This window comes from Asterias rubens, chromosome 8, assembly GCF_902459465.1.
Source record: "Asterias rubens chromosome 8, eAstRub1.3, whole genome shotgun sequence".
Lineage (NCBI taxonomy): Eukaryota > Metazoa > Echinodermata > Asteroidea > Forcipulatida > Asteriidae > Asterias > Asterias rubens.
The window spans coordinates 6,276,773-6,302,278 of record NC_047069.1 but is presented as its reverse complement, the minus strand read 5'-3'; the positions used below and the strand labels follow the sequence as shown (position 1 = coordinate 6,302,278).

The 25,506-nt window shown below is 38.2% G+C and overlaps 3 protein-coding genes across 9 annotated transcripts in view; all 3 read right to left on the bottom strand.

Annotated features, from left to right (window-relative positions):
* LOC117293271 (probable phospholipid-transporting ATPase IA) overlaps positions 1-4,249 on the bottom strand; it is a 60,134-nt gene extending 55,885 nt beyond the window's left edge. The window contains exon 1 of one of the 3 annotated variants that reach the window (XM_033775505.1): positions 3,920-4,249. In XM_033775505.1, coding sequence (XP_033631396.1) covers positions 3,920-3,944 — 25 coding nt within the window. In that variant the 5' untranslated portion in view covers positions 3,945-4,249. The remainder of the gene's footprint in view (positions 1-3,919) is intronic. The other 2 variants (XM_033775504.1, XM_033775503.1) reach the window with 2 other exon arrangements.
* A 2,047-nt stretch (positions 4,250-6,296) lies between these two features.
* On the bottom strand, positions 6,297-14,376 carry LOC117293987 (G2/mitotic-specific cyclin-A-like). Its single transcript, XM_033776502.1, has 8 exons — positions 13,904-14,376; positions 13,501-13,780; positions 12,568-12,710; positions 10,732-10,955; positions 10,279-10,483; positions 9,533-9,643; positions 8,821-8,954; positions 6,297-7,749 (listed from the first exon to the last, which is right to left on the bottom strand). Exons 1-8 carry the CDS (start codon positions 14,099-14,101, stop codon positions 7,698-7,700), a joined length of 1,347 nt encoding a protein of 448 aa, XP_033632393.1. The 5' UTR covers positions 14,102-14,376; the 3' UTR covers positions 6,297-7,697.
* Positions 14,377-23,129: 8,753 nt separating this feature from the next.
* The window catches only part of LOC117293300 (cGMP-dependent 3',5'-cyclic phosphodiesterase-like), a 117,976-nt gene continuing 115,599 nt past the window's right edge, over positions 23,130-25,506 (bottom strand). For all 5 annotated transcript variants that reach the window (XM_033775542.1, XM_033775544.1, XM_033775545.1 and 2 more), the window contains one exon: positions 23,130-24,799. In XM_033775542.1, coding sequence (XP_033631433.1) covers positions 24,496-24,799 — 304 coding nt within the window. In that variant the 3' untranslated portion in view covers positions 23,130-24,495. The remainder of the gene's footprint in view (positions 24,800-25,506) is intronic.

Below are 25,506 nucleotides of genomic sequence, written 5' to 3'. Positions count from 1 at the left end.
TCGAGCTATGTCAACGAGGAAATACAGGATTTTTCTCCACCACAGCTGGGACTTCCTCGAGCAAGAATAGTATGATCGTAGCTGATCCCCACGATCAACCCCTCCCATGTAGCGGGTGTAGGAGATTGCCTGTGGAGGTGCAGATATGGTCTTTTTCTCCAGGCGTCCAGTGCCATCATCTGCAATCTTTCGGTTCACGGAGTGCTCGTGAGGGTCTCTCCACCCTTGATGCGCTGAGGAAAGAAGAAGCATCACTCTGCTGTCTTTCCAAGCAGCAACAGTCAGTTGACCGTTCTGCCGTGTGGAGAAAGAGCCCCGAGGGTTGCTACTCATCCTCTTGACCCTCTCGCTGTTAAAGTCCTTGGGCAGGCCTCTGCTGTTGCCTTTGATGGCCCCGGTCAAGTACATCTTTTGGCTCAGAAGGTGTCGCGCCAAGGGGATAGATGTGTACAGCTTGTCGGTGTACAGGTGGTGGTATGAGTTGAGATGGAATTTTGCAGTGTCCATTGCGATGTCCAACATCTTAGCAGGCTTCTGACAGTGAGGGTGGATTATGAAGTTCAGGATGAACCCTGTAGCCGATTCGGCGATGGCGTAAACTTTGAAGCCGGCACGAATGGGCTTCAGGGGCATAAAAAACTTGCGAACGCTAGCCTTGAATCCCCTGTACCGGATCATCGCCTCGTCTATGGTCAGCTCCCGATCCGGTACGTACTTGCTCAGGCACTGTTTGCGGACCTTGTCCCATACCGGCTGCACATGGAACAAGGGGTGCTTGAGCTTGGCGTTGTATCGGTGAGCCTTGTCTTGGATGAGGGAGGGGTCCTTGCTGGCATCGTTACACACAAGAAACTGGCTGATGGAGTCAAAACGGTTGCGGGTCATTGTGGACGAGATGAGGGAGTTACGATAACCGGGATGTGTTGACCAGTAATTTTTGTAATTGGCCACCTTGACCAGACCCATCACCAGGTGTATGCCGAACCAGGCTCTTATCTCTGCGAGTGACGTTAGCCGAACTTGTTTCTCCGCAAGTTTTACATTGGTCCACTTGACGATGGTGAGAAGGAGACCGATGGGAAAGAACTTGAGGAAGTACTTCAAAGCCGAAGAGCGTCGGTTGAATGAAGGTCCCAGTGTACCCTTCGGCTTGAAGCTTCTAACTCTGATGTTGTGTAGAGTTCTCGTCCATCCTTCACTGTCCGGGGTGAAGTCAGGCTGGTAGCATGATGGAGGGTCGGGGTCGTTGTCCGAGTCCACCTCTGTTGTCTTCTTGCGTTTTACCTTCCTTCTAGGGGGGGCTTTTCTAGCCTGCATGGGTGGCTCAGGCACATCACTGATGGAAGATGGCTCATCTACATCGTCATCGTCACACCCTGAAGAAGACATCGCCGCAGCTTCGTCCAAAAATTCTTCCTCACTCTCTGTGTCGGTCATAGCAAGCGCCCTGTAATGCTTACCCATCCTGACCCCTGCATCGGCCGCACTTCTGCGGATCGTCTGCCGTAAATTTCTCTGCTCCTCAAGTCTCCTTTTCTTCTGTAAGCCCGAACTCTGCTGCAGGGGACGTTTCTTTCCATGGCCCAGTGAGCTAGGATCAACTCCCTTACTCCCTTTCGCACCACTGCTCTTCTGGTCTTTCTTCTTCGCTTTTCGGCAGCCTTCTTCTTCCTTTCCTCTCTCACGATCTCTACCAGCTCTCTTCCGGTTCCCCATTGCAGCTTCTTGGAACACTAAGCTCTCTTCGCAAGTCAAACTCTCCTGTAGCACTCTTGTTTCTCTTGAAGTCATATTGACACAAGCACGCACATTGAAGTGTGGTGGGTTCGCATTTTCACCCTTATTTATAGCTGGGCATGATGTTGAAATTTCTATAGAAATATTACCATGACACTTACCTATTGTACAAAACTACTCATTCATGTTTCTTCAATAAAAAAGGTTATGTAATACAGCATGACATATATGAATATTGATTTATGAAGTTTTTGTTATACCACCTGTAAATATGAATGGAACTGGCGACCCTTACACATTCTTGGGTCACCAGTTCCATTCATATTCATGAGGTGGTATAGACAAACTAAATAAACAATAGAACACAATGCAAGTGTATGTACATGCAGTGCCCAGGTCATTGTATTCAGCTAATATGCATTGTTTATTTACAGACTCCTAATTAAATGTGTGTACTGTAGTAGGAGTACAACTATGTCAAAATCAACCAGTGGGTTGACACTCCCATGGAGCTATCTAAAGGACCAAGTCAAACAAAATCAACCAGTGGTTTGAAATAGCTAAAAGACCAATTCTGCCAAAATCAACCAGGATGTTGTGTCCTCGCATACCAAATCCATCACAATCAACCAAATGGTACAACATTGTGGTGTACCAAATCTTACAAAATCAACCATATTCCACCGATTGATTTTGATGGATTTGGTGCCGATAGTATGGCACAGGCATGGTTTATGTAGCTCAAATTCAATTCAATTCAATTCAAATTCTTTATTCCTCATGCCCAGCTTGAAAATCACTTTCTCGATTTGCACATTAAAATACAATAAAAATGTCCACCATTTGGCAATATATTATCAGTAATAATGGTGACAATTACCTACATCAGTAATAATGGTGACAATGACTTGATCTACAGTTATTAAATTCTTAACCTCAAATGGCCATTTGTTATGTGTTAGTTGATGTTTGACATGTGTTAGTTAATGATATCATTTTTGCAAGAGTCTTTCTGTAAAAGGGGGATGATCTGTTAAAACGGAGTTAAGACAACCCGACGGTTCGACAAGTCAGCAGTTGGACAAGTTAGACAGGTCTGGACCGGCAACTCAATGAGTCCCACAACTCAACAAGTTATCAGTGAACAACTCAACAAGCCAACGGGTGAGTGACAAAACAAAATATAACAGAACCTTGTTGAGTCATCAAACCTATTTGGTTGACGCTCGACAGTAATTGGTACGCTTGCTCCTTTTCCACTGGCCACGCTTTGCCCAATGGCTCTCTGGCAGTCCTGAAGTAGCATTTGGGGAACAAGGGGGGGTCACACAAGTCTTTTTATGGGAGGGTTACTTCAGGCCATGTTTCTGGGTGTATTAACGTACTGGGCAAGTCTGAGGAGGTCTGGTACAGCAGTGCAAAGTCAGGGCAGTACGCTTGTGCTAAACTGCCCCTGAATGGGTCCTACAGTACTAGCTAGTACGACCGATAATTCGAAAAAAAGGAAATTTTTACGACCGTTCGCCATCAATACCTAAAATTTCCTTTATTTTTATTCCCTTTTATTTAAAATTGTTGTAAAAACATAGGCCTACACTCTAGAACTAAGAAGCTCGTTCCGCTTCTCCTTGCGACGACAGAACAAACTTCATATTTCTAGGACTGTCCAGGTATCAAACTGGGGTCCACAGCTGTATCAGAGAGGTGAACTGAGAAGGCAGGCAGAGCCAGAGGGACAGTAGTTCTGTACAAAGTAATCTATAAATAATAACTAGTGTAATATTTATAAAACTTTTAAAAAGCCAACCTGCTGACTGTGAAAATGAAATGCCATGCCACACTTTACTTAAAATATAATTATATATTTTATAATGTTTATCAATAATATCATTACTCATCATGACTGCATCATCATTTTATACTTCTCCTATGTTTCTATAGCTTGTATATCATTTACTCCTACCGTAGAACCATGGTATGTAGAACTCGGTATGCTGAGGTTCTGAGCGTTCGTGGGAGACGAGAAGATAGCTGAACCATGGTTAGTTATGGAGGAACGAACCTCAGCTCAATGACAGTCGGGTTTGGTTTTACGCAGCATGCACACACACACATTATGCATGGGAATGTACGCACTGAAGTGAAAATGGCGTGAGTGTACGAATCGAATGTGGAAACTTACTTTGCAAACGCCTAAATCCTGGCATCTTAAAGACTTCTACAGCTCCAATTTTGACGGCACACCTTCACGTTCCACACACAACCAATTTGCAACACAATCGGATGCTCAACAGTGTCTTACATGGTTGTTTTAGCGAACAATATTTGACATTTTCACGTAGCGCGCGACTGACTATCCGCCATCTTACTATCGTGACTTGTTTTATTTATTAATGAAACATGACGTCATCGATGCTGCATAAATAAAACTTGGACCAGTCCAAGATTTTGGTCAGAAACAGGGGAGGTTTGGACTCCAAAATACTTAATTGAAGCGAACGGTTTTGTTTTTTTGTACATACGTGTGCTGCATTCTTGAAATATATTGCATTTTGATTGTCATTATTGTTAAGAGGTAAGTGTAAAATTTAACAAAATGAACAATTCAGGCAACTAATATCCCATATATTTATAGAAAACCCCTCCGTGAAGAATGGACTGTCTAAACTTTTGCACATAAGTTATTTTTAGAGTTAAAAGTTTATAATTAGTGTGTTATATTCAGTAGGATCTTTAAATCACAAAAGCAAAAACAGCAGACTTTATTTCAGATTACTAGTATTATTGATTGGCTTATTGATTAAAATAGTTCTAGACAGCTGCCGTGGAGCTGATTTGCAACAATTGTTACAAATGAAATGGTCGTGTATAGCATGCATTGGTGTTGGTTCGGTCCCCGCCACCCCCCCCCCCCCCCCTTCTGCTCTAATGGGGTAAAGGCCCAGTCACACTGCAGTGACATGGTGATGATGAAAATGACAACGACAATGCCGCAAAGAGAACGCATTCTATTGGTTGGGTTGCTCAGGCGCGCGCTGAATATGCGCACACTTGTTCAACCAATCGAGGGCGTGCATTGTCAACGTTATTGTTATCACAACCTGAAAACCTTCATCTCAACTCCTTAGGAGTATGCAGCACCAGCAACCAACATGGTGCACGAAGCTGCTCGTCAATCAGATCTACAACCTCATCACTCCTTGGTGATAACACATAATGAAAGTGTCTTACAGTTTGATAGAGCTGCCTCAGCAGAGAAAATTGCTTGAAGGAACATGTTGCCTTGGATCGGTCCAGAGTTGGTCATTGAAAAGCGTTTATTATGTATGCATTTTCATTCATTAGAAAGCTGTTTTTAAGTAGAATATAATGATCCGACCGAACAAGTATCACCCGAAATTTCGTGGTTTTCCTTTTACCTCGTCAACAAACACGGTCGGCCATTTATATGAGTTCAATTTTTTGACTCCCATAAATGGCTGACCGTGTTAGTTTGCAAAGGAAAACCAAGCAATATTGAGGCAAATGTGTGTGAATCATTGCATCTTTCTAACCATGCATTTAATAACAAACGCTTTAAAACGCTTTTCAAAGACCAACTCAACTAATCCAAGGCAACGTGTTCCTTTAACAATATCTACTACACAGAAATGAACAGGATACCAATTTTTTGTTGTGCTGTTAAGCTACTTTTTGTGCCTAAGCAGTTCATGATAACTTGATTGAATGGCACTCTGCACTAAAGGCATTACCTCAACTACTTTAAATCACACCTTCATCAATGCGCCACTTTGAACTTGGTTGTAGTAGTGGAATGCGAACATAAATCTTTGACACGCACCATACATTCGTGAATTTTTTTACGTTTGTCTGAATTACGGTTTAAAGCTTATATATTTAGCATTTAATTTAGAGCCGAGTAAATGCTATACACCACATGCGATTGCATAAATTGTGAAAGGCCATAATTATTGTTGGAAAAAAACCTGAGCCATTTCTACAGGTTTTCCCTACATTTCAACATTCACATAATAACATAAGTTAAACTGGACACACACAACTATTACTTTAAAAACTTTTATTTAGATAACAATTTACTCTCATACACAGGTTAAATACAGAATTTCAAATCTTTGGATAACAATAAAAAGCCCACCTTGTTTTCTTGCAGAGTAAAAAGACAGAGTTAAGATATATATAAAAGAAATAGGAAAAAAAGAAAAAGAAATGTTCAACCAGAAAAACCATGATATGATTTCAGTGCTATAAAAATTATCAGATAAGATATAGGAATGACTTTTTAATTAAAGGAACACGTTGCCTTGGATCGGACGAGTTGGTCTATAAAAAGCGTTTGTAACCATTCGTTATAAAATGCATATGGTTGGAAAGATGTTTTAAAAGTAGAATACAATGATCCATGGTTTTCCTAATACTTTGCAAACTAACACAGCCGGCCATTTATGGGAGACCAAAATTTGACTCCCATAAATGCCCGACCTTGTTAGTCGACTAGGTAAAAGGAAAACCATGCAACATCTTTCTACGCATACACACTTTATAACAAACGGTTACAGACACTTTTTAAAGACCAACTGGACCAATCCAAGGCAACATGTTCCTTTAACTGTTCACCAATCAATTACTATCAAGGCTTCATGAAAATGTCAAAATCAAGTACTGATAAATAAAAGAAATAATTTTAAAATCCACATATTTGTTTGTACAAAAGAAAAATAATATACAGTTTGTTGTGAGATTGTTAAATTAATTTTTAAAATAAACTGTTAGGAGGCCAGTTACTGTTACAAATGTCTTGTTTGATCGTCTAACTTGAGTGATGTTGTCCAACTTAAAATAATGTCTATGAAACGCAAAGTCTATAAAGTGATACAAACTTTACCAAATAACCCAAATGTTTGCACTTGTTGAAATTAATGACAAAATAAATTAATATTTGGCATTTGATACATTTATTTACATTGTTGGGTCAGAGCAGATGATTAAAAAGGATTTTATGTGGAATAAAAAATTGTGAAATTTTTGACTTCTAGAACATCAGAAACTTTCAAAATGGTTGACAAGTCTGTTTGGAAACATCGACTATTCACTTTCCAGCAGAACAGTCAATTGTTTTTGGTTGTATCTGCTCTGACCAAACAACTTGTCAATTTGTAATAACCCTTCTGCCATCGTCTTCCCTCCAAGCTTGAATAAAACACATATTTCAAAGTTCAATTGGTTAAAAAACATTTGATTCTTACTACTACTTTGTCAAACTTACAATGATGCAAGTAAAAAAGCTTCCCTCCTAATTACCCGTTAAAACTTTTAGACATGGTTGATGCGCCCTTTTAAAAATCTTCTCTCGGTGCTACAAACGGTAAAATTTATTTTCTCTGAAAAGCAAAGCATGATGGGAGTAGCTGCTTATAAGACTATTTACAAAAGGACCGTCTTGTGGATACAATCAACGCTTCTTATAAATTCTGTCAAGGTTTTTCTCACCAAGTTAAGGCGAGATAAAGCGTTGATTGTAACTACTGGCAACAGAACCCTCGACAGACAATCAATTGCACTTGGTGAGAATTGATTTTTAAAAACTTCGCCGAATGGTTCTAAAAATTGTTTTTATAAAAACCATAAAGAGTTCAAAGTGAACCTGTACAACATTTTAAAAAGAACATCCCAAATGAGCTGCGAGATAACAACTGAAACGTCTCAGGACAATTGGGATGGCCCCGACACATGGATAATTACTTTCCTGAGCATTCATTAACCTGAAGCATGCACAATGCTGGAGCCGCTCAGTAGTCTGTCCATTGTTAGGGGCCATTAAGGGACGGGGCCCAGTAACGTATATAATTTCACATAACGTTGATTGTTTATGATGCTTACTGTCTCTATGGCAACACGGGCAGTGAAGATAAAAGACTTGCCGTCATTGGCTAAGGGCCTCCTCACCAAGATGGCAGTGCAGTAGGAGCAAGAATCAATGACACACTGTTGTATCTGATGAAAAAAAATAATTGTACAACAAAAATTAAAGTAAGATTGGGTAACTCGATAGGTATGGTTTCAAATGAATACAGGCCTGGAATTTCATCTTCAAAGACAGTGGACACTACTGGTAATTGTCAAAGACCAGTCTTCTCACTTAATGTGCATCAACATAAGCATAAAATATCAAACCTGTGAAAATTTGAGCTCAATTGGTCGTAGAAGTTGCGAGATAATAATAATAAAAAAAAAATTACCTGTGTCACACAAAGTTGTGTGCTTTTAGATGCTCGATTTCGAGACCTCAAATTCTAAATTACTTCTTTCTCAAAAACTATTTCACTTCAGAGGGAGCTGTTTCTCACAATGCTTTACCCTACTCCCCATAATTTGTTACCAAGTAGGGTTTTATGCTAATAATTATTTTGAGTAACTACCAATAGTGTCCACTGCCTGCATGTTCAAAGGGCAAAACCATTTTCATTTTACAAAGGGCACTTCCATTAGCAAATCTTATTAAAAAGTCTATCGGAAACTTTTGAGGGGCACCAAGGCGAAGGAAAACGAAGGTCATGGTCTGTGTGGAATTTCAGGCCTGTGAATATGGCCTAATTCGGATCACTGCAACACTACAGGGTCCTGTAGAAGAGTGTCATTGGTTGGTTTTGGATTACTTGGTCTGGGGTGAAGAGGCAAAGAGTGAAGAGGGGATGTCAACCTGCCCTTTGTTTCATCTTCTTCACATGTGTGCGGGTGCTTTTCTGTTGTTTAGTGTTATGGTCCTAATTTCATAGAGCTGCTAAGAACAAAAATTTGCATACCATGAAATGTTTTCCTTGATAAAAACAGGATTACCTAATCAAATGCTATTTGTTGCATATTCAGCTGTTGTTTGCTTTACCTGAAAATCTTGTGGAAATTTGGTTGGTAGTCCTGCTTTTATAAATTAGAAGGAATTTAATGCTAAGCAAATTTTTGTGCGCAGCAGCTCTATGGAATTGGGCCCTGGTCTTGAACCTCGATTTCTCGAAGCATCTTGGGAGGAATTGACACTTAAGGAGTAAACATGGTTCTTGCACATACCTTTGGGACTTGTACTTCTCTCTGACGGCCTGTTGATTTTGGCTGGGTGCGTCTGTGAAGGCCTTTAGAAGATCTATTGCACAAGGCATGATGTCTTGTAGGCTATACCCAGAGCCTTTCTGAAGTTGCGCCGTCTAAACCAGGAATATAGATAGAAAACAGCATTAAGAGGCGAAATATAATAACTTTAATACATTTGAAATTGTATTTTTTTCTGAAATGAGCAGAAACAACTGGTTTTTAGGAAGCATTTTCTTTGAATTAAAAGTAGACATCAGGAAACCATTGTGTTTCAGATGGGAGTTTGTTTTTTGGACACCCCATTTTAAGCTTAAACAGTTTTGACATTACACTTTGCTACAGTTTTAAATTTTTGTAAAAATAGGCACCGGCAGGCGACAGCCGATTTCAAGAAACGGCTGGTCCAGTCAAATTGTGAGTAACTAGCCATGTAATCTAGTGGATTCCCCTCCAAATTTGAACTATGAAAAACTGATTTCCAGGTGAGATGAGGTCAAATATTGGTCAAAGTTATTTTACTTTTAAAAGGCCTGGTTACACAGGGCTCGATAACGAGAACAGAAATGTTAAAAATGCATGCCCACGATTGGTTGAATAAGCTCGGGCATATTCTGCGTGGAGCAATTGAATCAATAGAATGCGCTCTCTTTGTGTCGTTATCGTTATAACTACAGTGTGACTCAGTCTTTACCCAATTCTGTCCAGAGAGAGTGAAGTTGGCGAGGAATACAGCAGCTGCAGCAATAGTTGATGGAATGTACTTGATGAATTCGTGGTCTTGCAACGTCAACTCCGCCAAAAACTGTTAACGATAAAGTTGGAGATCAACATTCAAGTTCATGCACATGGCTGAATTGTTAAGTTCCCTACCCATTAAAAAAAGCCCCTGTTTTTTATTTCCATTTAAAGGTAGGGTCAAAGATTGAAAAATAAAACTTAAAAAATAATTACCATAAAAAGCAACTGCTGAGAAGGACTGAAGCTGTTGATAAGTAAAAACTATTATGAGAAAGGATTCCCTTCAAAGTAATATGTTTTTTTATAATAATCCCCAAACATCTGAATGCATGGATTGTTTCTCAAATTTTTGAGGGCAACAGGCTCCAAGCAAACAAACTGTTCCTTTGCAAACTTGGACAAAATGTGTAGGCCCATTTTTCTGCTTTTTTATTAATAAGCAGAAGCAGCTCTGGGTGCAGGAACTTAACAAATTTGTTTAGATGGATTTCACAAAGCATCATCGATCACCATATTTGATGAAACATAATAGAAAAGTTCAAGCGTGTGAGCGATGCACACAATGCACAGCCAGTGATAGCCTTGCATGCGTGCGCATTTCATCAAATATGGCGACAAACATAGACGCATCCTGCAATCCATTTATTAAACTGAAATCACAGAGTCTCTGAATTTTTAGGGCAACGCAAAGTAAATTACCCTCGATAGATGTTCCGTTCTGGAGTCGGCTTTGACGGACTGCAAGTAGCGTGAAATGAACACATTGGCGGTAGGCACAGCAACATCAAATGATAAGACCTTGAGAATGAGGTGCTCCATACGAAGGACTTGCTTTACGGTGTATGTGTCATCAGTGATGTAGACAAACTCATTAACCTCCGGTGGGTAGATTTCTTCAAATTTGCTACAGGAAATAAAGACAAAAATATCAATACTTGTTAGAGCGAAGAAAGCTCACGGACAAGAACGCACGCACAGGCTTTTTGTCCTTGGTCGAGCACCCTTTGACGAAATTGTAAAATTATACTGGAGCATTTCAAGGGCACCAAGGCTATAACCAGGAGGCAATCGCCTTTGTTGCCTCCGTGTAATATCAGTCCACATAAAACAGTATTTTAAATGTTGAAAGACGACTTTTTGAAAAGAACTTACGCAGCCAAAAACATGCTAGCAGCTCCCACAAGCTGAAGTTTCGATCTCAGCACACTCATCTGGGATAGGAACCTGTCGATGTAAGACACGGCGAGGTATAGGGTCTCGTTGTGTAGTCTGTACTCCTCCCCTACCTCTATCAGCCAGTCAATAAGAATGCTTCTCATGCCTGGGGTGATGTCGGGCTGCTTGCGCATGTAGCCTGGCTTGGGCCTGTTCCTCAGCTGCAATCAAAATACATGGGGAAAAATAAAAAACTTAATGGATGCAAAATCTCAATAGAAAAGCTTTTTAAGTAGATGATAATTGTTCGGCTTGAGGGTTATGTTTCCATTTCACAAATCTCATGTTACATATTCAGGCCTAGAACTTCGCTCTGAAAGGGGCAAAACAATATTGTTATAGTTTATTAGGGGCACCTGTATGGAGAAAAATAGTATTTGGACATTTGGCAGCATTCATGTTCACAAAAAATATTGGTAAGTTCTAGATCGAGTTGGGAATGCCAGATAAACAAGACCAGTGTCCGATTTCACAGAGCTGCTTTAAAGCACCAAATATTGCTTAACAATTTTATGCTAAGCAGCAATGAGCAGAAGACCAGTCACAAATTGCACACAAGACATGGTAGTTTGGCTGGAAACCTTATTTTGATGTGCTTAAAAGACAATGGCAAACTGTGTTGAAGGCCAAGACTAGTAGTAGACGCCTTAGTGTAATTCATGACCTACAGGATAAGACAAGACTTTTTCTAAGAAAGACTTTCTTATTAAATAAGCAAAAAATATGGGTACTATAACTAATTAGTTGTTGAAACTATGACTCATCCTTTCTCCAAGATGACACAACAAGCTTAAAAGACTATTAAATGGATAAAGCTTTGTGTGTTTGTGTTTGGGTGGTTGGCTCGAGTGCCTTGGCAGTTGGCTTGTGTCACAGTAGTATATGCAAGAATCACACAAAGATCATGAATTATGCATGAGGTCACAATGTTGAATGGATGACCATAAAGATGGTACAGCCAAGGAGCAATAAACAGGCCCCATTTTGTAAATAACCTAACCCCATTTGGTAAATAACAGATAAGCCAAATACACAATGTCCTATGTCTTGGTAGAGTTATAATGGGTTGGCTGTTGGTAGAGGGCAGGTTCTCAAATCATTGATATGTAATCCTCTTTATTTGTTTAAATTGATGTAAAATTTAAAAAACTGACCATGCTCGATAAACAGGCTGTAATAGCTGGAATTCATCCACAATGCATGCATGGAAGATGGGAGTCAGTGCGTCACAAAATAGTATCATAAAATATAATCTGGTTTACTTGGCTTCGCTTTGCTTAGTGGAAAAGCAAAACACTCGGCCGAACCACACTCCGGAAATCCTAAACTCCTTCTTTTAAACAATGTGTACAACTCAATGAAGACACAGACTTTGTCAGCCATAACTGTACCTTGACTCATTTGGACAAACCAGGAAAAGGGACAATTATTTTGGAAAGGATGCTGCGAAGACTCTAACATACATTACACAAAATTGTGGAACAACATCATGGCTTCATGGAAGTATACATGGCGCGAGTTCCACCAATCAAAGAAACTTTGAATAATAAAGATATAGTTTGTTTTGTACATGAAACAATTTAATTTTTAGAATCCTTGCAAACATAAAACTGAAAGAAAACCATTTTATGGGGTTCCATGCAAAGAGATTTTATAACCACCCCTTTGTCGGATAATGATCCAAAATGATCTTGAATCAGTTTTAAGTAGAGACTATTTCCATTTAGTCCCCATCTTTTAAGCCAGTTGACTTGAAATATTGATATTCCTTACCTCTGCCTCTCTGAGGTATTCATAGATGTCTTCAGCATACTCTTTTACACCAAAAATATCACTTGAGTTGTCAAAATCTTCTGTTTCTGTTGATGTTATGCTCTCTTCCTCCTGTATCGATGTGTCGAGGACCATAGGCGAGGCTGTAAAATGTGAATTTCAATTAATCAAATTTAACACCAAAAAACACATTTATTAATTATTAAGGAGAAAAACACTTGCAACTAAAAAGAAAAAACAGCAGGCGAAAACCAAAAAGAAAAAAAATACAACTCAGCCCTCCGAAATTTCCCCTGCCCCCTGCAGTATAATTGAATCGTCCAAGTACATCGAACGAAAACATGGCGAATATTTCCGTTCGTTACTAAATTCGGGGAAAAAAACCCACATTTTTTACAATTAATTTTTGAAGGTTGAAGATGATTTAGATGCATATGACTCTTGTGCATGTAATTAACGGTTGACTTATGTTTAAAAAATTGTTGTCGTGAGTTTTCGTGAGGGGTCGTGAGTTGTCGGTATAAGTGCAACCGGAAATTGGGCCCAGACCAGTTCTTCACTCATTTTTACCAAAAGGAATAGGCCCATCTTATTTTTGAGTAAATTAGATTCTCGTTCATAGTAAATGAAAAGATGGTGACAGCAAGTGAAGTTGGGTGACAGGATACGGAAAGTTCCCAAAAAATAATGTGTTATTTATATTTATATACTCTGCTGTTTAAAGTGGTTAGGGGGCGTGGGTCGACTCTGCTCTAGTCTAATATATAACTCAAGACTTCAACAAAATGAACGTGCAAGAGAATTTAGCAAAATAGCAACATGTTACCTAACTAGTGTAAACATTCTTTCCCAATTCCACCCCATTTTTTTGGGGGGGGGCATGCCCCACCCACCTCCTCATTGCCAACAAAAGAAAATAAAAATATATTTTACCACTCTCGTTTAGACTCGTGAAAACACATTCTAGGGGTCTTCTTTCCACTTGCAACGAAGTAACTAGATGACTAAGGGGAGGTTCTGATGATGCGTTTTCTTTGTAAACCTTTGTCTGGCACGGTGCGGGTTCGGAGTCGACGTGGATGCTGAAGCTGGGCTCGACCATCGCCGGTGGCAGCCCGAAGCTGCCCCACGAACCTCCCGTTGACTTTCCCGCCTGAGCACGGGGAAACGAATTTTCATCCTGGCAATTGTAGAAGCCATCACTTGACACAACCTGCATAATTATACATGATTTAGTTCGTCACATAATCCGGATAAAAAGGCCGTGTTTGTGAAGTGGTTGAAAAGGGGTTGGAAAAAGACATTTTTAAAGGATAATTTTTTTATATTTTCTGACCTGTTTGGCAGCGCGGGATGGCTGTTTCCTCGTCACATTTGTGCTCAGCGTTCCCAGAGCGGCCCTTTTGCAGGCTTGGGGACCATTTCCTCGTCCGGCGTCTTCTCTCTTCATTTTTCTTGTCTGAAGACCAGCATTCTGAGAATTTGAGGAGTTTTCTACGTCGAAAATGGTGGGGTTGAAGCCGAATGAAGACATGATGTTTCAGTTTGCACGTTGACTTTGTGTTCTGAACGTACGATATACACAATGTAATACAACGAAGTTGACTCTGTCGTTACCGGGCACTGAATGAATGTGATGTTAGTTTGCTCTAAAACTCCACGAAGGCACGACTGATTGCAGGAATGTAAAACGTCGAGGAATCTTGGTTACTTATATAAGCATGATGCAAAATCTAAACCATTTTGCATGGCTAATTCATGAGTATGAGCTCAATAAAAAGGAAGCCTTTTGTTGACTTTCTGTGCATCTTTGTGTGCGTTGATGGAACAGCTGATAAAAGCCATTCATTCGATTTGAGTTCCCCGCTGCCGCCCTCACCGACCAATCAAATGGGTGAAATATAATCACGTGATTAAAATCAACCATTTAGCGTTAGGAGGGCGTGTCCTAAACGAGCGCCGTGCGCTCCCAATGGCTAGTTGTGTTTGGCAATGATCCCATTTGATCCCATTCATGCAAAGAAACTATCTTTTTAAAAGTATGAAAAGTCAAAGTCATAAAAGCGCGTTACAAAATAATATTGTTTTTCCTTTAAATGTCTGATCATACTCTCAACATCAAGGTTTTATAATTTAAAATGAAGAGAGAAGTCCAGCAAATCCTTTGTTGTTGACTGATTTATCTGGATAAAAATTGGAAATCCTTTTCATTATCAAGCTAGTGCGCCACCAACGACAAGTGTAACGGCGGAGGAAGAGGCGTGGCCGGTACAAAAAGGGGGGGGGGTAGGAGAGTTAGCAGTGTTGAATTTTTAAGAGCAAAGTTTACGTGTTTATTGTTGGAATGGGTAATAGAGAAAGTAAATGAAATGGTTTGTTGGTTATTTAGGTGGGCATGAATTAAAGCGGTATATCCATGCACAATTTATGAAATGTTAAGAATGAAAGTGAATTTAAGTAAGGGTTTATTGAATGGGTAAACTGGGGACTCAACAGTAGTTCTTTTGAGAAGATTTATGGTAAAGAGAAAGTAAAATGAAAAGGTTTCTTGATTATTTAGGTAGGCATGAATTAAAGCGGTATATCCATGCACAATTTATGAAATGTTAAGAGCCCGTCATAAGCAGAAAATACTGCTTAGCAAATTTCAATCAAGAGAAATTAGTGGGAGGCAGTTTCAACAATGTTTCTGTTAAGAAATATTTGTCTGTGCTTAAAGCCATTTGACCCTTTCGGTAAACAGTATTGTCCAAGGCCCACACTTCGTGTATCACAACTTCTATATCAAATAACAAACCAGTGAAAATTTGGGCTTAATCGGTCATCGGAGTCGGGAGAAAATAACGGAAAACCCATCCTTGCATCCGCGCGTTTCGCCGTGTCATGACATGTGTTTAAAATAAATCCGTAATTCTCGTTAACGAGAATTGATATTGTTTTACTGTTTTCTCAAAAAGTAAAGCATTTCATGGAATAGTATTTCAAGAGAAGTATTTCACTACTATCTTCTGTAAACCCTGTAAGTTATTTGTAAATCTGTGAACTTTTTTTTTCTTTTTTTTCTGTACCGAAAGGGTCCAATGGCTTTAACAAGTTTAACGTGCTTACATGCTTTATGAAATTGGGGCTCAGAACAAATGATTTTAGTCAACATGAATTTAAGCGGTATATCCACCAACAGTGTCACGTTATGTAAAATGTTCAGGGCCCAGCCCAATATCATGAAGCTACTAAGCTATATAATACTGCTTTGTAAATTTTATGCAAAAGTGAGTGGGACGCAGTTGCAACAATGCCAACTTTATGGAATTTTTGGCTGGTAACTACTCTGTGAAGATTCTGATTTGTCTGTGCTAAACAGAAATTAATTATGCTTACTGAGGCTTTAAGAAATTGGGGTAAAGAACAAATAACAAAGAAATTTAACAGTACTCTTTTTTATTCTCAACAATTGACTTTATTAATATTTGAATAAATAACGCCCAAAACTGCCAATTAGTCTAATAAAAATCTGAACAGTAATATCTCTAGTAATAGTATTCCTTCATATTAACAAGTGAATAGTAAAACACATAACAACTCTGTACAATAGGGAAGATGAAATAAAGCTAAGATTTACAAATAGTACTATGAATAGAATTTGTACATTAGTGACTAACAAAAAACTCATCATTATATCTTAATTAATACACGGATTTAATCCATTTGTATATTATTAGTAGTCATTGACAGAAAACAGAGTAGTAAAGAATAGTCTTTTGGCAGAGTTGAATTTATATTAAAATGAATCTTCATCAAGCAATAACAAACCATTACACAAGTCTTTGAAAATTAATTTTTTTGAAAAATGACTGGCTTAAAACGGAATGAAAATATTAAGAAGCTAGTGATGAAGGAAACCTGCAACAATGTATCTGAAAATATTACATTGTCAACTTGACACCAATTGAAGTACATTGTCAACTTGACCCCAATTGAAGTACAAATTAATGTTGTTTGAACCAGTCCTAAATGCATGAATGAGAAGAACAAAGTAATATCAAGATTGTTGAGTCTTTGCTAGGTGATCCCAAAAGTAGATGCTAAAATCTATAAAAAAAAGGGGGCAGCCTTAACCCATAACTCCCAACAACTCCTAGGCTCCAGTTTTCAATGCTACAGTTCCAATCTGCATTAGTCTTGGCTCAAGCAGACTCTCCTGTTATTAAAATCTCTCCATGGTCCATTACCACAAGAGGGCGTGCTCTCACCATAGACCACCATCAAAGGGCAAACTCGATCAGCGACCATTTTGTCAACCACTATACAATCTTTTATAGTAACCTTTGCATGAAATACATCCTGTGTACCAGGCAAAATCGCCAAATGGTCATCAGTAGTCTCTTGATCAAACTTGCTCAAGGAAGTTCACTATAGCGGTCCTTGGGACGATGCGGTTTTTGGTTGATAGCACGCTCTATTGGTCATTGTATCAGTGATGGAAATTACCGGTAGAAGTAGTGATAATATGATAACAACAGAAGCGCCTTGAACCAAGACTACATCTCCAAAAGAATTGATATGACATATCTAAGGTAATAAAACCAAGGGATGTTTAAAAGCAACTAGCAGTGACAGTGACCTGTAGGCCTGAAGATGCTAAGAGAAGTCATTAAAGGAATGTTAATTTTAGATCTAGGAAAAAAACAAAAATCAAAATTCAGAACTGAACTTTTCACTGAAGAATCTCTCAAAGTATTGTTGTTTGATTGCAAATTCCATTGGTTTTCATTTTACAGTAAATACTGAAATAGGTACTCAACTTGTTACTGTTCTTTCCGGATGGACAAAAAAACATAACATTTTACAAGGCTCAACAAGAGCTGCCATAAATCCTTGACAAAATTTAAAACAGGTGGGCTGTTCAAGTAAAATAATTAGTTGGTAAAATAATGTTTGATACTTCCTAATCTTATCAAGTAATACCCCATTTGGTAACCTTGTCAGTGAAGGGAAACTATTCCAAATTAATATTTTGGATGGCGTAATGAATACAGAGAACACAAACATATCTTCATATATTTCCAAGGTAGATTCTAAAAAGGTATTGTTGCAGTCACAGATCATGTTAAAGACAGTGGACACTATTGGTAATTGTCACAGACTAGTCTTCACAGTTGGTGTATCTCAACATATGCTTAAAATAACAAACCTGTGAAAATTGAGTTCAATCCGACGTCGAAAATGCGAAATATTAATGAAAGAAAAAACACCCTCGTCACACGAAGTTGTGTGATTTCTGATGCTTGATTTTGAGACCTCAAATTCTAAATCTGAGGTCTTGAAATCAAATTCGTGGAAAATTACTTCTCATTTGAAAACTACCTCACTTCAGAGGGAGCTGTTTCTCACTGTTTTATACTATCAACCTCTCCCTGTTAACTGTAATCAAGAAAGGTTTTATGATGATAACTATTTTGAGTAATTACCAATAGTGTCCACTGCCTTTAAAGGCACTGGACACATTGGTAATTACTTGAAATAATTGTTAGCATAAACACTTACTTGGTAACAAGCTATTGAGAGCTGTTGATAATACAAAATATTGTGAGAAATGGCTCCCTCTGAAGTAATGTAGTTCTCAACTGCGAAATAATTTTGATTGAATTTGATTTCGAGACCTCAGAATTAGAATCTGAAAGCACACAATTTAGTGTGACTAAGGGTGTTTTTTCTTTGAATATTATCTCGCAACTTCAAAGACCAAACGAGTTCAAATTTTCACAGGTTTGTTATATTTTGCATAATATGTTGAGATACACCAAGTGAGAAGACGGGTCTTTGACAATTTATTACCAAAAGTGTCAAGTGTCTTTAAACTCGAAGGCATAATTGAACATAATTTACAATAAAATAAATATATAAATCATTCAAATAATTATTAATTTTAACACAAGACAGTAATCATACTGTTAAATCAATATTGCTAATATTAAACCCAACAATTATGAGTGATAAATTTGTTATTATATAAATCTGACCCGCTAAAAAATACACACACACGCACACACAAAATTAGTGACAAATAAGTTTGATATTTTGTGATATCCACAGATATATACTTCATATATAGTGGCTTATTTACAAAGAAAAATGTCGCAATAACATATATATTTGAAAAGTTATTTTAGAGATTTTTTTTCCCAAAATGAATTACTAAACTAGTTGAGCAACTAAAACAGTAAAAGAGAAGAGAACAAAATAGGAAGAAAACAAATGTTAAAAAGTGACTTAACTCTGGTTCATACTTCCTGCAAATGCAAATGAGACCCGAATTGTGACGTCACAAATTTGCAACAAATAATTCAGTTGAGCTGTGTTAAACTTATGCGAAACACTCGCTGCGAAAAACATGTGACATGAAAATTCGCTTCGCATTCGCAGAAGTATGAACCAGGCTAAACAATAGGTGCGTTCGATTAGCTTCCCTGAGTGTTCCCCGTGGTGCTCACTCAGGTGAGCCCCTGACAAGAGCTAAACGAATGACCACTGACCGCTCTCGTAGTGCGTCATGCACTGGGGCTAGCCTCCAAGTGACCCGCTCCACAAGCAGGGCACTGGGGGCTGATCCGGGTGAGCCCCCGGAATGACGTCAAAGCTATTCGAACGCACCGGGGTCGACCCAGGGAAGCTAAACCAACGCACCCAAAGAAACAAAGAATAGGTCACCAGAAAGTTGTATAAGGGTTGAGTTACGAGTATAGTTAGTGTACATTTACATTTGTACAAAATAAAAATGGATAAATGCTATTGAACTCACCAAAGTAATATTCACAGCGACAATGCTTGTTTTGAAAATAATACCAAACCATTTGTACAATTGTACAGCAAAAAATAAAAGATGTAACATAACTCTTGTTAAATAGGTTTATGTTTGAAGTCCAGTCAATTAAAACAAAACACAAAATAAAAAACAAAATAAAAATAAAAATAAAAAACCAGCCACTATTTAAATTTTCAATAGAACATTTACACTGACCACTTAAGTTATTCTTCAGCGTAGCATGAGTACAGTACAAATATAACCAATAAGGATGTGTTTTTGATTAATTTGTGTCAAATTTCACAAATTACATGAACAACTTAAAGTTATGGTTTCAACTCTAACAAGAATGTTTTAAAATCTTTGACGTTGAAAAACAATACAAAACTCTTGTCCAAAGCCTTTAACAAATACTTTTGATTTGATCAACAACTTATTTTTTGCTGTGTAACCCAACTTAACAAGGTATCCATGTTTTGATTTGCTTTAACTTCATGGGTCAGGGAACACATTAGATTAATTATAAGCTTAAAAACAATCACCTAAATAATTAAATCATCTTAAATGATAATCCCATCTCTCCCACAATAACTCCACAGTACCAGGAGTCAGACCCTTAAAGCCACTTAGCAAAAAAAATATGCTCAGCAAAGCACTTACACAACATCTGGACTGACAGCCATTTTTTTTTTTGCTAAGCACTATCATTCTGTGCTTTGCAGCTTTCTGTCTGAATTGCTTAATTAAATGTGTCTACGATCTGTGAGGTTTGGTACATGGACTGTTTGACCATGGAAAAATGCCATACTACATTTGATGCACACGTGGCATGGCAACTAATGAAAAAGTGCCAAACCTGAACCTGATTTTTTAAAAATATTCTTTATCCCCGATATAAATTTAACATTTATTATATCGTTGCGGTACCCGCTGCCAAAACATAGGATTTGAACTGCCCCTAGCTACAGGGCAACCTCGGTAGTCTAGTTGGTAAGACACTGCTCTAGAATTGCAAGGGTCGTGGGTTCGAATCCCACCCAAGTAACATGCCTGTGATTTTTTTTTTATAATAATCTTGAACTTATTTTACCATAAAACCTGTAAGCACATAAATGTGCTAAACACAGAAAAATCTTGTTTAACAGAAACTGGGTACCAGCCAAAAAGCCATGAAGTTTACATTGTTGCAGATGGTGCTCCATTCATTTTTTGCTTAACAATGAAACTTGCTTGCAGTATTTTTGCTCAACAGCTTTTAGGAACTGGGCCCAGATAACCAGATTCAAGCTGATGAGGTAACATTGTAGATGATGGGAAATGCAACAACTAATAGACGTTCAATACTAACTCTTTGAATCCAGTGATATTATTTAAATTTGTATCAATTTACATACAATATTTAAACAAGGATGGTCAATTAAACAAGGTGACCATCCAACAACTCCAACCATCATTACAAAAAGGTTTTGTTATTGCCATAAGAAACAGTGAAATAGCCTAAAAACCATTTTTTGGCAAACAAATTATTGAAACATTTGAATCACTTTTTTGATATCTTCAACTACTTTTAAACTGATATTTTTCTTAACTTGACAAAAAGTGCAACCACGTCTACAAAATGCATCACCTCGTCTTGTTCTCCAAATGTTATTCATGCTATCTACATATTTATATTCATTTTACTTCATAACTTCCCTCATTTGGACAATATAGTTATTTGCATCTGAAAAAGTAACTTACTCAGCTAGAAATCCCTAACTGTACATTGTGCCCCCTCTCCATACCCCTACCTTCCGGCTCCAGAACATTATACACAGCTATGTACCTCCACTGATAATCCATTTGTGCTTAGCACAATTTGTGTGTTTAGTCATTCTATTGATTTGGCTCCAGTTGCTGAATTTTACTTTAGTTTCTAAAATTACCCCCCAAAAAGTAAAAAGGAATGTACCAACCGTCACTTCTGGTGTATCATTCAATTATAATCAGTTCTACATTTACAACTAGTTCATTAACCCCTATAAAGTTTTAACACCACTGAAACTTCTCTTTAATATCTTATCACATTTTGTTGTTAAACTTACAAATGATAGTTTTAACCATTATTTACAAGGTGCAGTTATTTCGTTCTTGCTTAAAAAAAATTTTTTAAAAATACATTTTTGAACAAACAATTTATTTCATGGTGTGGTCAACATTCGCAGCAAGTCTGTTAGAAAGTAAATTATAACGTATGGAAATCACTGATAATCGGTAATATAAGTGCGCACGTACTTCACGGAAAAGGGCTATTGTCAATCCAAACATCTGAGAAAACCTTTGATCAAAATAATCTTAAAAGTGAAATCAACTGTTTAATTGATAATGACAAACTGTTCAAGTATTGTTTGAATCTTTGCATGGTGTTGAGACATAAGAAGAAACTATAAATAAATAGTAAACTTGCGGGTACAACCAAGTGTAAATTGGGTCGAGACCCAACCGACTCTTTTTAGAGCCAACACTCACCCTAAGAGATTTACACATGGTTGTACCCGCAATTTATTTACAGTTTCTTCTTATGACAAACTGTTCCTTTTTTTATTAACGGTTAAAAATAGTGGAACCTAGTGTTAGAAGAACTTTCCTAAACACAGTCACCAAATTTGGCTCCATATTATGAAACTATAAACAGCACAAAATATTACCATTGGCGTTATTGTCATATATTCCTTTGGTTGCATAGGAAGTTACAAACATTCTACTATTTCAGGATCTTTCCCCCATCTCTTACCTCATCGGTGGGGCACACACCCCGTCTGGGGTTGCTCTGAAGCGTTAAGCACCTCCCCAAATTTACCAAAGTTAACCCTCTGTTTTTTGTACACTCTGATTAAACCTGTTTCAATCCAGTACAAATTTACAACAAACTCCCCTTTCCATTTGCCAAAAAAACTACTTTACAAATGTGTTTAATCAGCAAACGTTAGTCAAGAACTTGACTATGAAATTTTCCTATGAAAACTGTAATGCTGAATAAGTTGGACTTTCATCCTGTTTTATTTTGTTGGGGACCAGTCCCAGAGCAATTTTATTTTGTTTTGCCCCCAAATTACTTGTCAGTGAATAAGAAATATGAGCGGTAGGTTTCTTAATAAAAAATTTGTCCAATGAAAAACGCTAAAGGCTTCTTGACTTTGAGGTACATTCACAATGGGCTCTCGTAGCGTTATTATCACTTTCTTATTAACCATCTTAAACATATCTAGGACGAGGTAATGTTTTGTTGGAGTGTATTGAACACAGTACTGGGTAACACACTACATGTACTTCAAAATCTAGGAGAAAACTTACTGTTGTCTTAATATTAATTACTTCAAACCTCCTTTAATAAAGTCTGCAAGACTATACAAACCACCTATACAGCTCTAAGATCACGCAGATTAAGTCTTGATCTTAGGGATCATCAAATGACATCCATCGTTAAAGGCAATGGACACTATTGGTAATTACTCAAAATAATTATTAGCATAAAACCTTACTGAGTAATGGGGAGAGGTTAAAACATTGTGAGAAACAAGTCCCTCTGAAGTAATGTAGTTTTTGAGAAAGAAGTCATTTTTCACGAATTTGATCTTGAGACCTCAGATTTAAAATTGGAGGTCTCAAACTCAACCATCTAAAAGCACTCAACTTCGTGTGACAAGGTTGTTTTTTTCTTTGTGTTATTATCTCCCAACTTCGACAACCACTTGAGCTCAAATTTTCACAGGTTTGTTATTTTATGCATATTTTGAGATACACAAAGTGAGAAGACTGGTCTTTGACAATTACCATTAGTGTCCAGTGTCTTAAATCCCTCTAATCCTTGTCTCTTTATATCTCAATGGCACAGATTCTTTCTGGGAATAGTACAGTCTTTTGTTGTCTAACCATTTATGCGACTGCTAGTTTTACATAAATTTACACTATGTTACACAAGTAACTTGTCACCTCGTCTTTTCATCTTACATACTCGAGCTTAGCAATGATGTTTTTAAATTATTTTTCTGAGCACTACGTGTCACAAAGTTTAGCAAATACAAAAAGCTGTTGATGCCATTGCTTGTTAAAAACGCAACACCTGATATATCCATAGTTCCGCGGGAAAAAAAGAGGACATAAATGTCTTTCTTGATTGAAGAATTCAACCTATTATTACAAGGATGAAACAAATTGAATGCAACAGCAACAAAATCCACATGATGCAACAACCATTCCTCAGTAACAACAGCTAAAAAATAATTTACATATTGCAAGTGTCCATAAAGTTGTGAGTACTTTTCTTAAAGAATTGATGTCAATTCTTCAAATGACTAAAGACTAACGGGTCCCTACAAACATAGAAATGATCAAACAGTACATGTAAATTAAATACACATAAGCTAGCAGGTTGAATCCTTCCATATCGTAGATTTACTCAATGGAGTCAGTAACACTGCTTTACTGCATATAATACGATATTAAAATCTAAAGACTTCTAAAAAGAAGAGTTGTTAATACACTTTTAGTAATAAGATTTTGGACTGGTATAAATGCATCTTTATACACTTGAGAAGGCTGGGTACCTTAAATCATCATTTATTTGTACATCTCAATGATTCTGTGTTCAGTAGCAGATCCTGCAGAGCTCGACATACATGTACCTGCCATCACCTGAGCCTTATTTCATAGAGTTGCTTAACCACAAAAAGTAGCTAAGCAAAATAAAATTATGCTTACCATAATATGGTTACCAGTTCAAATGCCCTTCCTTATGTTAAATCTATGACTGGTATCCTGCTTATTTTCGCTGAGAAGAAACTTATGAGCAATTTTGCATGCTTAAGCAGCTCCATGAAATTGTGCCCTGATCACCTCTAAACACTCTAGTCTACACACCATGCCATTATGTTTTCAAGTACACATTCTTCCAAGATGCAATGCCTACTTTAATCCCATCATGCACAGACTTGGGTGGTCATGTGTCTGTGAATTCATGCAAGAAGTGTGTTCAGTGGGAGGTCGATCCATTGGGTTAAAAAATGCTCATCCCCGTTGTAGTAAGTACACACAGATGACAACCTCTTCCCAACACATCGTAATGGTTCTTGATGTCAACCGCTTCGTCACGATGACGTGGCTGTATTGTTATTCCTCTCACTGATTTCGTCCACTGCCACGGTACCCCCCTTGGATCCCTTCCCTGGCTCCGCCTCTCCTGCCAGCTCCTCCTCCGTCTCCTCCGACAACCCCTCTCCAAACTCCACCCCCCCATTCTCAGCCTTGAACGGGATCTGGAAGAAGTCAATGGAGTTGGCGCTGCTGAGCTTCCTCAAGCCGCTCTCGCGTTTCAAACGTAGCCACATGGTCTTATTAGCCTCCACGTTGTCCACAAGTTGTGTGACGGATGGAAACACCCTCGACAGAATTCTGGGTGGCGAAGCGGGTTATTGACGTCGACAATTTGGTGGTTGTGTTGTCGGTGGTGGCCAGAAACATTGACAGTACACAATGGTGGTGGAGGTTGAGGGAGTATACGGGGACACGGGAAGGTTGTGTGCATACGTGCAGGTGTGCGTGCATTTGGACGACAGTATAATGTTGGTTGACGGACACGGTGGACGACGAAATGGCAGCAACACAACAAAAACATAAAAAAGACAGAAACGAGAAGTTAGTCAGTTAGTTGGTTAGTAGCTGCCATTTCACTGGATTTGGAGCGACTTTTCAAACTCCTACAAAAACAAAAAGCACTCATAACAACTAGTTTCTGTCTCACTGAAAAAAACATCTCCAGGTTTGACTCAAACTAAAACAGCTGTTATATTCAAGGGGGTTACTGCAACAAAAGTTGGTAAAACTTGGTAAAATGAAACGACGTGGTTAATACTCTTCGGTTTGTCAAAACTGAAGCAACCACAAAAACAAACAGGAAAGAGACAACATGTTTAACGGGCGGAATTAGAGACATTATAGTATAGCGTGTAGTACACAATAACGACAGTAAATTGGAGACCCACTGACTCGTACATAACCCAACATGCACTGCGATAGTCCCGTGGCCCATAGAACTCAAAACTGATTTATTGCCATGGTGTGTGAAAATATTTATCAATAGAACAAATGCTCTCTGATAA

Excerpts from the sequence above, each read along its gene's own strand:
- LOC117293987 (XM_033776502.1), bottom strand. The coding sequence starts at position 14,101 with ATGTCTTCATTCGGCTTCAACCCCACCATTTTCGACGTAGAAAACTCC. Across the intron at positions 13,781-13,903 it reads CATCCCGCGCTGCCAAACAG|GTTGTGTCAAGTGATGGCTT; the intron begins GTCAGAAAATAT and ends ATAATTATGCAG. Across the intron at positions 10,484-10,731 it reads GCTAGCATGTTTTTGGCTGC|CAAATTTGAAGAAATCTACC; the intron begins GTAAGTTCTTTT and ends TATTTCCTGTAG.